General features: G+C 36.6%; 1 protein-coding gene across 2 annotated transcripts; it reads left to right on the top strand.

Annotated features, from left to right (window-relative positions):
• Positions 1-648: 648 nt before the first annotated feature.
• CCR7 (C-C motif chemokine receptor 7) lies at positions 649-13456 on the top strand. Of its 2 annotated transcripts, XM_087711869.1 has the most exons (3): positions 649-724; positions 2449-2498; positions 11619-13456. In XM_087711869.1, the coding sequence occupies exons 1-3, from the start codon at positions 715-717 to the stop codon at positions 12738-12740; spliced, it is 1182 nt and encodes a 393-aa protein (XP_087567995.1). In that variant the 5' UTR covers positions 649-714; the 3' UTR covers positions 12741-13456. The 2 variants fall into 2 exon arrangements, with proteins under 2 accessions (XP_087567995.1, XP_087567996.1); XM_087711870.1 differs by lacking the exons at positions 649-724; positions 2449-2498 and adding an exon at positions 3172-3295.
• Positions 13457-13963: the final 507 nt, after the last annotated feature.

Below are 13963 nucleotides of genomic sequence, written 5' to 3'. Positions count from 1 at the left end.
TATTTCATCATTTTTCCATTGTTGCACAAATACAATTCTACTTACACCTTCTAAGAAATATTTTTGTCATTCTTCTTGAAATCATTTTGTGGCAAGAGCATCTAAAATTGTTTTTTAAAATGCAAGAGAAGTGGAGGACTCAGAAGGACTCAGAGTGGATTAGTTTTGTCCTGTGTGTTTTATTAAGGAAAAAAAAGAGATCACGATGGGGACAATGTACTTATCTCTCTTGGTCCCCTTCCTTTCTATATGTCTTCAGGGTTTTTTTCTAAATTAAAAAAAAGCTCCCCAAATGCAAGGTGTTCATGAATTTAAAAGGAAGTACATCCCATTGCCATATATCAAAAAGGCTATTTCTCTAATAGACGTCACCACAAAAATGTAACTTGCAACAATCTTTTCAGCTTTCAAGGGAGTAAATTCTTCTTATCAGTTACACCAGAATACTTTCTCTAGTAGAGCAGGAAACATCTGAGGGTATTTAAACCCACCTTCCAAGTTCTGCTTCAGTATTGACTGTACAGGTAGAGAAACCATGGTTAAATGTTTGGCATTGAAGGCAATATATCATACTTTACATGCTTGCGTATTGTCAACAAGAATGAAAAGGCGGTCCTTATATACAGGTCCTTTTCTTCTATACTCAGTCAGAGCTTCTCTTCTCTGACAAACTGCCACTCACACTTCCTCTTTGCGATCTGCTTGTGAAAGACCATGGACAGGGGTGAGTATGAAGATTACCTTTTCTGAGAGTTCAACTCCTATATATGTGCGGAGTGAAATCCTCTCAAATTAGAGTAACTGCTTCTTTCTGCTCACATAAATCAGACAAGGGCTCTATTGCTTCTCTTAGCTTCCTTAATATTATGAGGAGAACTGACGGTTTCAAATGATAAATCAGAGGGACAAATTTCCATCTATCTAATGTTTACATATTATAATCAAATATTCTTCTCTTTTAAAGATATGGGATGACTTGATTCACTAATGATTGAAATATTTTATACATATACATATATATTTCATGTTATTTCATTATCAATTAGAAATAAAATGAAAATTGCAAAACAGATTTTTTTAAAATTTACCAATCTACATTATGACTGCACTGGTATTTATATATCAAGATATTTAGTATATTAGCTTTTATGGTTCAATTTTAATACCTTCATATATTACCTTATTACATTTTAATGCACCTAATATTTTATTACTTTTAGCATATATATTATATGTCTTATCCTGGAGAGGAGTATGCAGCTGGTAGGCTGGTTGGTGTCCTGAAAGCCCCCCCATAGACACTTTTTAATTAGTTTTTAACATTGAATTTTAATCATTCTCGCTTTTCTTAAAATTTTATACACTGTTTATATGCTTTAATATTTTATTTGTACACCACCGAGTTCCTCTGTGAGTAAGATGAGTAGTTCCAAAATTTGACAAATAAATAAAAAATAAAATATATGGATGAGAAGTTTTTAATTCATTTTACATTTTAACTTGACTATACTTACTGCTGTTGCTAGTTGAAAATATTGATTTGTAGTTATCTTATAATTTCCAGGTTATTAATTTATAATTGTATCATTCATTTGTATAACCTTTGGGCATAACTTGCTTCTTATGTTACATTGCTAATATTGCTATTGATATAGTTGTTTATTTAAAAGTGGTATATGGCTGATCATTTTATGCAGCATAACTCTGAGCAGCTCACAAAAATACAAAACAGACAAGATAATAAAGCCATCCAACCAATGTTCCATAGCATTCTTATTCCAAATATAAATCTACTGGGCTCAATTCCCATTTTAGCCCAATGCTTGAGGAAAGAGCCAGGTTTTAACCTTAATCCTTTCTTAACCTTCGACCAGTAAAAATCAAAATAAATGTATTAAATTGAAAAATAACAAATTCAGACAAGTTGATTTAGGAAAATAGTTCCAGAGCTGAAATATGCCTACAAAGCCAATTTAGATATTTTTCCATTTCCATTTTTCTTTCGGTTTTTGAACCACTTCAGTTGTTGATTTGGACAAATAAAGCTGCTTTTGTGAACCTAAAGTAGATAACAGTCAAGTCCAGCACCTTAACCAATTTTGACTTTTCAGAAGAAGATTTGGAAGCAGGAGTCATGCAGGAGGGAGATAATTGCCCTCATGGGTCTGTAAGCCAGTAATGTACTTGGTACGGATAATGAGTCCCTTATCCCCCACTTTTAAATCCCTGTCAAAAGAACAATCTGGTGAATCAATTTGATAGTCAACATCTCAGAATCAATTATGTAAGAAAGTACAAATCTCCAACCACATCCAAATGATTGCTATTATTTTGGACGTGACTCATCGTGGACTTTCCTAGATTGCTCAGCAAGTAATGCAATTATGGTTCTCTTTCTTTCTCACAAGAGGGCTTCTAACACATCTGTTGTATTCTCTTCTCCTCTAGATCAACAGCTGAAAGCTGCATTACTTTGGAAGCTCCCTCTCCTTTTCCAGGTACAATATAAAACGTATGAAAACACTGTGCATCTTCTAACTCCAGACATTCAGTTTCTCACTGCTGTTGCTATTGGGAGAAAAGCAGATCTAAACCTACCCACCCCCACCTCTCTTCAACTCTCTATGTACCTTGCCCATTCTTTTCTTTGTGTGCCATGCAGTGGTGGGTTATGACTGGTACGCCCCGGTATGGGCATTCTGGTGCCTGCCGGGAGCACCAGGTACCATTCTGGTATGGTGCTCTGGAGTGCCCACCCGCCTGCGCTCTTTACCAGTATTTGAGGTTTTGGGGGCTTCTGTGCACATGCACAGAGCTTACGGCGCCTGCGTGAGCAGCTGGAGTGTTGCTGGCAGTAAGTATTCATGTGGACGCCCGACCCCATTACACTGTACCAATTGCAATGGGATCCAGAAACCACCACTGGTGCCATGTAATAAATGTTATAAATGTGACAATGGGAAATAGATTAGGGGGTATAAATGAGAGATCCTAAGTCATCATGACTTAATATGTCATATGAATTAAGTCACTACAATCTGTAAACCATGGCTTATGACTTAACAAGAAAGTTGAACCCAGCCACTGACCTATCAACAAACCACAGGTTATGTGGCTCACTGTTTTACAAGTTTTAAGCCCTTTAAACTTGTTTTTTGTGCTTTTTGTACACAAATAAGTTAATGAAAAGGAGGCTTTGCACAACCAACCGCTGTCAGAAGGGATGGTCCTCTTCTCTCAAGACTAGCTTTTGTACTTTCCAGAAGTGTCTTTTTCATCACTTAGAAAACAAAAGGTGAGATCAATAGGTTTTTGGCCTGACAAAACATGGAACTTCTTGTTTTGAAACCAGCCATTTGTTATTCCTCAAATGTGTTTCACTTGATCTTCTTCCCCTTGATCCCACCCTGCATGGTATAGAATAGAGATGGTGGGTTTGCAGTTGAATTAATGGGGTGAAAGTTGCTAAGAACAAATATAATTGCTAAATAACAAACCACATCTCCCAACCTCACGGGCTAATCTTGATGAAAACTATGTGGTTAGGTTGGTGGCAAAGTTTCACTTAAACACTCTGAATTAATTCTTCTTTCTCTCAGCACACTCACTTTCACACAGGTAGAGAGAGCCCAAGGATAGTTGCCTTGTCCTCTTTCCTTTTTAGGCAATGCTGCTTCGAATAAACCCACAGGATGTGGTTCATTCAATCCAGTACAGCAGTGTTCAGTAACTGCAAAGCAAATGATTTGTACCCAAAGTTAAACCGAGACCAAAAAGTTAAACCACTTTTTTTCTCACTTTTTTTCTCAAGGTGGAATTTGTACCCCCATCATTAAGGGAGTACATACATTTCAACCTAGAATTCAAAAGGTCTCAAGGGTATTTCTGTGAGTAGTAAAAACCTGTGCTTTGTACCAGTTTTGTACCATCAAGCTTTGTTCTATCAAGTCTGAGATTTATGCATCCATTATACAAATTACATTGTCTTGTGCCTCTTGTAAGGAGATTTCAAAGATTTCTACCACTGTCATGCACTAATCTGTACCCAACACATAGTTTCATGCAAAACCTGGTTGGTGGTGATGAAGAAGACAGTTCAAACATAAGGAAGGGGCCTTCCCATTGCATCATTTTTTTCATTCTCCACTTGTTCCTGCAGTGTCCTCTTTCTACATCTCCCTGTTTGCCCTTCCTAAGTCCCCCTCTTTTTTCCTTCATCTCCCCCAGTTTTACTAAAATTTTAGCCCCTATTTCCAGTTTTCAGATACTTTATCCTGTTCCACACCCACTATTTCTTCTCTTCATTGCTCCATCCTTATTCCATCTTGAATCAAAAATTGGGTCAATGTAATTCTCATTTTCCTCACCAGTTGATTAGAAATTGTCCATCATTCTGTGAACTTCTTCATAGAACTAACACTTCTACCTGTTTTAAACTCCCAGTGAAACTGAATCTTAGATGTCTTTCTGGGATTTTCCGGAATAACTGTCACAAGAAAGTTCAGTTTTCCTTGCTTTGGCCAACCCACATCTAATTTATTTTAGTGCTGCTACTCAAGCATAAATATGTTTCTCTAACCACAGCTAAAACATGTTCATGAAAACATTTCTAATGTTATGGTATATTGCTTTAGTCTTATATCTAGCTTATAAAGCTATTAAAGCCATCTATGGATGTTCTATTCTCAAACTTTCTTTGTATTTTTCCCCACACATTGTTTTCTTGTTGGATCAAATGTAATACATTACAACAATGACGTAACTGATGGTGCGGTTAACTATGAGATCTGCCCAGCTCCTATAAGTCACTTCAGGTTACTGTAAGGCTACTCTCTTTTTTCCCAGTCATTGAGCGACTTTGGCTAGGCTGCAGGGTAAATCTGGTACCTGATTCTCATAATGGTATCTAGCTTCACATTTCACAAAACACTTTTTGAAAGATTGGTAGCTTTTGAATAGAAACTTGATTGAAATCAGAAAAAGCTGTCATTTAAGTACTACAGATTGTGTCACCATTCAATGTAATGCAAGTTCTAACTGCTTTTTGTCAAAAAGGGCTTTAACATGACAATGCTTTTTACTCTACTACAGTATTGGGATGGGGACATCATTTTACCCACTTATTTGGACTTCATGGCTATCCACACAATATTTTGAGGCACAAGGACAAAATTGAAATCACTACGAACATCGTTATTCCATTGCAGCGCCAGATACTTTCCTTAATTTATCCTGCACTAAAAGAAGGCCAGCATCACTTCTTGTACTCATCACTGTGTGATAGAACAGGGCTCAAGGATAGAGGAATCAAGTGTTATATTGTCATATTTTTTCCCATTTTAAGGACTAAATGGGATTATCTGGTGTTGCCCTTCATATGTATCAAAGCCATTGGGAGGAATATTAGAATTTTGTATAATATTAGTTGATATGTCAGAACCAAATCAAAAACAGTCCTTAACATGGTTACTATCTAATGCCATTTATAATTTCAATAAGCTGTTTCTGGAACATTTAGAAGAACATTTTTAAGCTACCTTGCTGGAGACCATAAATAATTTTTGTTTATAATTTAACATAAAATGTTCACTGGCAAAAGGCAATTCTGGCTTTACACACTGATCCTTTATGTGTTTACACGTGCTACATAAACAGAATTTGTTTTTTTAAGTATTCTAATTCCTCCCCAAAAAGTAACCTGTTTTGAGGCTTTATTTATTTATTTCAATCTATAGAGCAGCTCATATCACAGCTCTCAATTTCCACTCCACTGCTGAGCTGACTGCTATTCACTCATTCTTGATTCAGCCTGATTCAGAATACCAATATTAGCTCTTTCCTTTGATGATACCAATCCTGCTTCTGTTCCAATCACAGCAGTCACTTGACTTCTTTTCAAAGTGACTGATCTAATAGATTTTACACCATGAGATTATCTTTAGACCATTGTTCCTCGACCTTGGCTGTTTGAAGATGTATGGATTTCAACTCCCATAGAATTCTCAAACCATCACATAGGCTGGGGCAATTCTAGGAGTTAAATTCCACACATCTTCAAGATAGCACAGTTGAGAAACTCTGCCTTAGACAACGTTTGATTAATGAGTGGAAGAGTACTTTAGTACAGGCATAACTAAAGATGACTTAAATCTTTCTCATTCCTCAGTTATGGATGAGAAATGGATAAAAAACATTTCAAGGTTTTATGAGAAAACCATAACAAAGGAAATGTTGTGGTGATCATTTAAAAAAGAGAATTTCAGGACTTGTTTGTACTGTGGTTAAATACAAACAGGGAAAGTTCCAAAGACTACAATCCAGTGCCTATTTACCTTGTAGAAATAATACCATTTGAATTCAGTAGGACTTTACTTCTGAAATAAACATATTTCATATGGCTACCATTCTCCAATCTTGAACAAATCTTTTTCTTGTTCTATTACATTCTTCCCCACTCTATATAGTAATAATGGAATAGAAACTTTTAACAGTTTCCACTAGAAGATTCTAAATTTTGGGAGTTGCTATCAACACACCAACGTGTAACAATTTGAGACATCTGTTTCATAAAAGCTTTCACTGCAAATGAAATCTAAGTGCTCTGATAGACAAAATGTTAGTTGCACACCTTTTCTTCCCCTTGTACACTTTTTTTTTAAAAAAATAGCCAGTATTCATGTGGAGATAAATCAGGAGTTTGAGGGATTTATTTACTTGTTTGTTTTCAATTTCCTTAGCCATCCATCTCAATCCATCCGACTGACTCTACCTTCTCAAGCATCTTTTTTGCCATTTGGATATAATACTTGCATTGGAATGGAAACTTCTAAGATCCGCTCTGAGAAAATTTTTGCATATTAGTAAAATCTAGTTGAGCTAGAAAGTGAAAAGTAGATGAGAAGAGCTGAAAAAATAACCTGCAATGGAGTAAATGGGATTAAGAATAAAAGTGATGAAATATTTTGGAATGAAACTGAAGTGCAACAAAGCAGGAAGGAGTATTGTAGAGAGGTCTGTGGAGATGGTAATGATATGACAAAAATGGAATTGATATCAAAATTGTACGTGTTAATGTCCTGGAAAAATAATGGAAAAAAGTAAAGATTGTTATGACAACATTTAAAAATATTATGGCCGCAGGTATAGATGTTCCAACTGGAAAAATGTTAAAATATGAATTTGATTTCATTATATAAATATTGTGCAATATTTTAGAATCTGTTTGAAGGCTACTTCCAAGCCAGACATTTGGAAGAATGCTGTTATTACTCACTTTTACAAAGAGATAAACAACCTTGCAAAAAGGAATATTTGTTGATTTAGGAAAAGCATTTGAATTATGTTTAGCGGAATATGAGGTTGAAAATAGGTTACTGAATGCAATGACCCATATATGATTATAATAAAAGTTTATATGAAGATAAATAGAATACTTAACTAATGATTAAACACTGAACAGAAAATATAAGGCTATGATTGAAGATATCCCCTTGAAATTTTAATGCTAGTGATGACAATTAAGATGTGATGATAGCTTGCATGCAGATAATACAACACCGCTGATTGCAACCCAAACGATTTACAGCAAACTTCAGATTGTGTCAAATTAATCACATAATATTTAATGTTAAAATTTGAATATTAATATTAACCCTATTATTTGGCAGGGAAAATGATTTCAAGGAATACATAAATGGTGAGAAAATACTATAAGTAGATATATGTGTATGTCATGATAAAAGGTTTTACTAAAGGTCAGAAAATGGATGGATAAATGTTAAAATTCTGCAAATAGTAGAAAAAATAATGAATTCTATGTGGTTTATAAGGTTTGTAAGAAAAATAATGATCTGTGTATAAAAAGGCTGTTTTACAATACAATACAATAGCAGAGTTGGAAGGGACCTTGGAGGTCCTCTAGTCCAACCCCCGCCTAGGCAGGAAACCCTATACCGTTTCAGACAAATGGCTATCCAACATCTTCTTAAATACTTCCAGTGTTGGGGCATTCACAACTTCTGGAGGCAAGCTGTTCCACTGATTAATTGTTCTAAGTGACAGGAAATTTCTCCTCAGTTCTAAGTTGCTTCTCTCCTTGATTAGTTTCCACCCATTGCTTTTTGTCCTACCCTCAGGTGCCTTGGAGAATAGTTTGACTCCCTCTTCTTTGTGGCAACCCCTGAGATATTGGAACACTGCTATCATGTCTCCCCTAGTCCTACCCAGTTCCTGTAAGTGTTCTTCATATGTTTTAGTCTCCAGTCCCCTAATCATCTTTGTTGCTCTTCTCTGCAGTCTTTCTAGAGTCTCCACATCTTTTCTACTTTGTGGTGACCAAAACTGAATGCACTATTCCAAGTGTGGCCTTACCAAGACCTTATAAAGTGGTATTAACACTTCACATGATCTTGATTCTATTCCTCTGTTTATATAGCCTAGAACTGTGTTGGCTTTTTTGACAGCTGCTGCACACTGCTGGCTCATATTTAAATGGTTGTCCACTAGGACTCCAAGATCCCTCTCACAGTTACTACTATTGAGGAAGGTACCACCTATACTGTAGCTGTGCATTTCATTTTTCTTGCCTAAATGTAGAACCTTACTCTTTTCACCATTGAATTTCATTTTATTAGATAGTGCCCAATGTTCAAGTTTGTCAAGATCCTTCTGTATCTTAAGCCTATCTTCTGGAGTGTTGGCTATTCCTGCCAGCTTGGTGTCATCTGCAAATTTGATGAGTTCCCCATTTATTCCCTCATCCAAATCATTGATGAAGATGTTGAAGAGTACTGGGCCTAAAACAGAGCCTTGTGGTACTCCACTGCATACTTCCCTCCATGTAGATGCAGTTCCATTGAGGACTACACATTGAGTACGGTTGGTCAGCCATTTACGGATCTATCTGGTGGTGATGCTGTTCAACCTACATTCTTCCACTTTATCTAGTAGTAGGTTATGGTCTAGCTTATCAAATATTGCTTGATTATATTTTCCAGAATCTTTCCTGGTATTGAGGTCAGGCTGATAGGTCTGTGGTCTCCTGAATCTATTTTTTTACCTTTTTTGAAGATGGGAACCACATAAGCTCATTTCCAGTCCTCTGGCAGTTCCCCGGTGTTCCAGGATCTCTGAAAGATATAGTTCAGTGGTTCTGAGATCTCATCTGCCAGTTCCTTCAGAACCCTAGGGTGTAATCCATCTGGTTCTGGTGATCTGAACTCGTCTAGGATAGATAGGTTCTCACTTACCATTTTCTTCCCTATTTCAATTTGTGTTCCTAATCTGATTTTTGTGGTGCTGTTTTTGATAGGCTGGACTGTTTTATCCCTTTGTGTAAAGACATGGACAAAATGAGTTAAATAGTTCTGCTTTCTCCCTCTTGCTTGTCACCTTCTTGCCATTTCTCCCAGCAATGGACCAATTGTTTCCTTAACCTTTTTCTTGCTTTTAACATGTTGGAAGAAGCTTTTTTAAAATTAATTTTTACTTTTGTGGCAAGACTTTCTTCATTGTGAGCCTTAGCTTTCCTTACTTCATCTTTACAGGCTTGGGCTATTTCTGATATTCTGCCCTAGTTATGTCCTCCTCTTTCCTCTTTTTATACTTAACTATTTTGTCTTTCAATTTGTCAGAGAGTTCTTTATGCAGCCATGCTGGTTTCTTTTGGGAGCTGTTTTTTTCTTTTCTTCATTGGTATTGTGCTAGACTGGCCTTTTGTAATCTAATTTTTCAAAATTTCCCAAGCTTTTTGAGTTGTTTTCCCCTTGAGGATTCTCATCCATGGAATTCTTCCCAAACTCTCTCTAAGTTTATTGAAATTAGCTCTCTAAAAATCCAACACTCTAGTTTGACTTTGTTCTACTTAATGTTGAATTCCAATATTGGAATGGCCACTTGCCCCCAGGGTTCCTATGGCTTCAACACCTTCTATCATTTCCTCTCTGTTAGTGAGAATGAAGTCTAATATGGCCGATCCACTTGTTCCCCTCTCTACTTTTTGGGAAACAAAGTTGTCTGCTAGGTTTCTTAAGAACCTTTTTGGTCTTCCACTTGGTGTAGAGTTTGTTTCCCAGTTGATGTCAGGGTAGTTAAAATCCCCCATTACTATTGTGGTATGCTTCCTACATACCTTAGTTAGCTGACTAGCAAAAAGTTCATCTACTTCCTCTGCTTGGTTGGGTGGCCTGTAGTATAGACCTATGGAAATCATTTCCCCACTAACCTTTAATATTGACCCAAATGCATTCAAGATAGTTCTCATCATTGTTGTGCTCTATTTCTGTAAAGATGTAGTTATTTCTTATATATACTGCAACTCCACCTCCTCTTTTATTTGGTCTATTTCTTTTAAAATAATTTAAATCCTTCTAGCTGTATGTTCCATTTGTGGGTTTCATCCCACCAAGTTTCTGTAATGGCAACAATATCGTATTTGCCCTCATTTACTTGAATTTCTAATTCACCCTGTTTATTCCTCATACTCTGTGCATTGGTGTATAGAGATTTGAGTCCATTTTGATTGACCCTGTGTTTACCGTCTACCTGTGTTATGCCTAACATAACGAAACATAATATAATGAAAAATTACCTTTTTCATTATTAGGAACTGAGATTTGGGTAAGTACAGGAAGTTGAATTCAGTAAGAATGGTATACTTAAGAATTATGTATGGTTTTTAAAAACTTTAAAAATAAGCAAGGAAAGGAAGGAAGGAAGCAAAAACATACATTAAAATGAAGAAGGATTCAACACAAGTAAATCTAGGAAAGCAGTGTGAATGGGGTGAGTGGAAGGGAGTATTCTGGCTACAATAGTTGAGCTGCTCAAAAACAAAAAATCAAGCAAACAAAAAAAGGAAGACAAGCTTAAAAAACAAAAGGCAATTTGGTGCAGGATGGATGATTGGCAAAAACAAAAGAGAAGTGTTGTAGTGAATAGTGGGGTTTAACTAGGTTTTCTTTTATCAGCTGTTTTTAATTTCTTTTGCTCCTGCTTCTCAATATTTTTCTATACCTTGCATAAAGCTACTTACTCCAAAAGGGAAAAATATTATGGGTAAGTTGCTATTTCATAATAGTATTCCACATAGTTTCACGCACGCACAAACACGCCTGTACGTTATGGGTTTGCATAATTTATGCTGCAGGATCAGTTTTGATTATTACTTGAATGGGGGAACTCCAAGAAACACACAGCTTTTGGGTAGACAAAAACACCTCCAAAATCAGTGATGAAGTATTTTTTGAATAGTTGATGAGAATAATGCATGAGTTTGCCCATTGTCATCAGGTATAAAACTCAGTTCAAAAGTTTACTCTTCAAGTATGGAATGAAACATTACTCCTTCATTTTGGAAATTTTGGGAAGTATAGACTAAAAACTTCTAATACTTAACTTTATTAAGCCATTATTTTCTAGAATTATTTGGAGGGAAGTCGCCATAATTCAACTGAAATAGAACTAATATTAGTTTATTATGTTTATGGTTCCTAAGGAAGAACACTCAAAAAACAAGCCATTCTTATCTGAATATCATTTCCTTTGTAATACAAAAAAAAATCACACAACCAAAAGAATATGGGGAGATAAGAATAACCCATGTTGTATCTCCCTTCTAGTTCTGCAAAGGTGACTTTGTGATGAATAATAACTACAGCTATGGTGAAGATGCTGCCACAGAGAGCCAAATAACAATGGATTACAGCACTGACAATTTTTTTGACTACAGTCAGTTCGAAGAGATGTGCAAAAAAGAAGAGATCCGGAAATTCCGTGCTATTTTTCTTCCTGTTGCATATTTCTTGATATGCTTTGTGGGACTGGCAGGCAATGGTCTGGTTATGGCAACCTACATCTATTTCAAGAGGCTCAAGACAATGACTGATGTCTACCTATTCAATCTGGCCTTGTCAGACATCTTCTTTCTTTTGACTCTCCCATTTTGGGCAGTCAGTGCAGCCAAGCACTGGGTTTTTGGGGACTTTGCATGCAAAGGCATTTACCTCATCTGCCAGATGAGTTTCTTCAGTGGCATGCTTCTTCTTCTCTCCATCAGCATTGATAGGTATTTTGCTATTGTTCAGGCCACTTCAGCCCATCGTCTTCGGTCACAGAGAATGTTTGCCAGTAAAGTTACCTGTTTCTTGATTTGGACATTGGCTGTTATTTTTTCTATCCCAGAAGTAATCCATACCAGTGTTTATGAAACTCCTTCAGATCCACCACAATGTTTCATCACCACAGGTGATCATAAAGCCTTAACTATCGGTATAAGAGTATCTCAGATGGTCTTTGGGTTTTGCTTACCTCTATCGGTAATGGCTTTATGTTATTGTTTCATCATCAGAAATTTGCTGCAACCTCACAGCTTTGAAAAAAAGCATGTAATCAAAATCCTTGTTGTGGTCATGATAGCTTTTGTTCTCCTTCAGCTCCCCTACAATTGCATCATAGTCCTCAGGACCATTTCAAAATTCAACCAAACCACTGGCAAGTGCAATGCCATCAAGACCCTACATTTGGCTAATGATGTGACTTACAGCTTGGCTTGCTTCCGCTGCTGTCTCAATCCATTCCTGTATGCATTCATAGGGGTTAAGTTCCGCAATGATGTCCTCCGACTTCTTAAAGATCTGGGCTGCATCAATCAGAAGCAGCTCTGGCAATGGTCAACAAACCAGAAGACCAGTAGAAGTTCTGTTCCCACAGAAACTGACACCACAACTTCTTTCTCCCCATGAGATGCTGGGCAATCAATATCATAGTGTTTGGCAACAGCTGTCATTACACATCATCAGAGGTTGAACCAGGAGATCCTATAGGTCTCACTTATTGGTGGGAGTATTTTCACAGAACCTGAAGAGACCTAACTCTTCTTTCTATTCCCCCACTGGTCAACTCAATTTATCTAGATGAAATTTGCTAAAAAGCAAAAAGCAGGAGAACTGCAGAAAGCTGTCTGCAGATCTTAAACAGGAGAACCATGCCATAGCTACAGAAAAGATGAAATATCTTCTTCTAAAGTTGAAGGGTGGATTAAGAATCTTGACATTCAGGAAGCCTAATGAAAAAAACTTGCAGTTATAAATTGGTGACAATTATTTAGCTTCTTAACAAAGCTGAGGAACAAGCAGACAGATAATTTTCCCTCCCTCCCTCCTTCCCTTCCTTCTTTCCTTCCATTCATCTCTGAAATTTACATGTTATTGTAGCAACCTAGGGGGGGGGAGGGGGAGCCCAAATGACTACGAGGTTCGACCCATTTCCCCAAAAAGTAGAGTGAACATGCTAAAATGTTAAACTTCCATAAAGCTATGTTTATATTTGTTCAGCACAAGTGATATATAAGAACAACAGTGAAGTGTTTCTTCATGTAGAATGTTTATATTTCCTTTTAATTTTACCTTGTATTATTCCACAAACTTTTCCATGTAATGTTTGTATTTGTAATTTTTAACTTTTGCCTTTTTTTCTCTTTGTCATTTTAAAATTAATGAATAATAAACAAATAAATAAAGCAATCTAGCTTAAGCTCGGATTCCTACATTAAATGGTACATTTGATTAATAATATATTAGAATATGGATCATTTGTGTTGAGAGAAAGAAAGACAGATGCGTCATTTTAATACTATATACAAGATTATCACTAGATTTAGAGATATTTTTTTTACAGATTTTATTAATATTTGTAGGCCGCCCTTTTCCCTGGGGGGACTCAGGGCGGCTCACATAAAATCGGGGAGGGGGAATACAGACGCTAAGATAGAGACATATAATAAAATAGTAAACAACATGCATTCATCATTCGGGAGGGGTAACTATCATTGTCCCCAGGCCTGACGGGCGAGCCAGTTCTTAAGGGCTATGCGGAAGGCCTGGACGGTGGAGAGGGTGCGAATCTCCACGGGGAGCTTGTTCCAAAGGGTCGGGGCTACTACTGAAAAGGCCCTCCTCCTTGTAGT

This window comes from Thamnophis sirtalis, unplaced genomic scaffold (assembly GCF_051295495.1).
Source record: "Thamnophis sirtalis isolate CommonGarterSnake01/CBP01778 unplaced genomic scaffold, rThaSir2_p1.2 scaffold_4, whole genome shotgun sequence".
Classification (NCBI taxonomy): Eukaryota; Metazoa; Chordata; class Lepidosauria; order Squamata; family Natricidae; genus Thamnophis; species Thamnophis sirtalis.
This window is presented reverse-complemented; position numbering and strand designations above follow the sequence as displayed.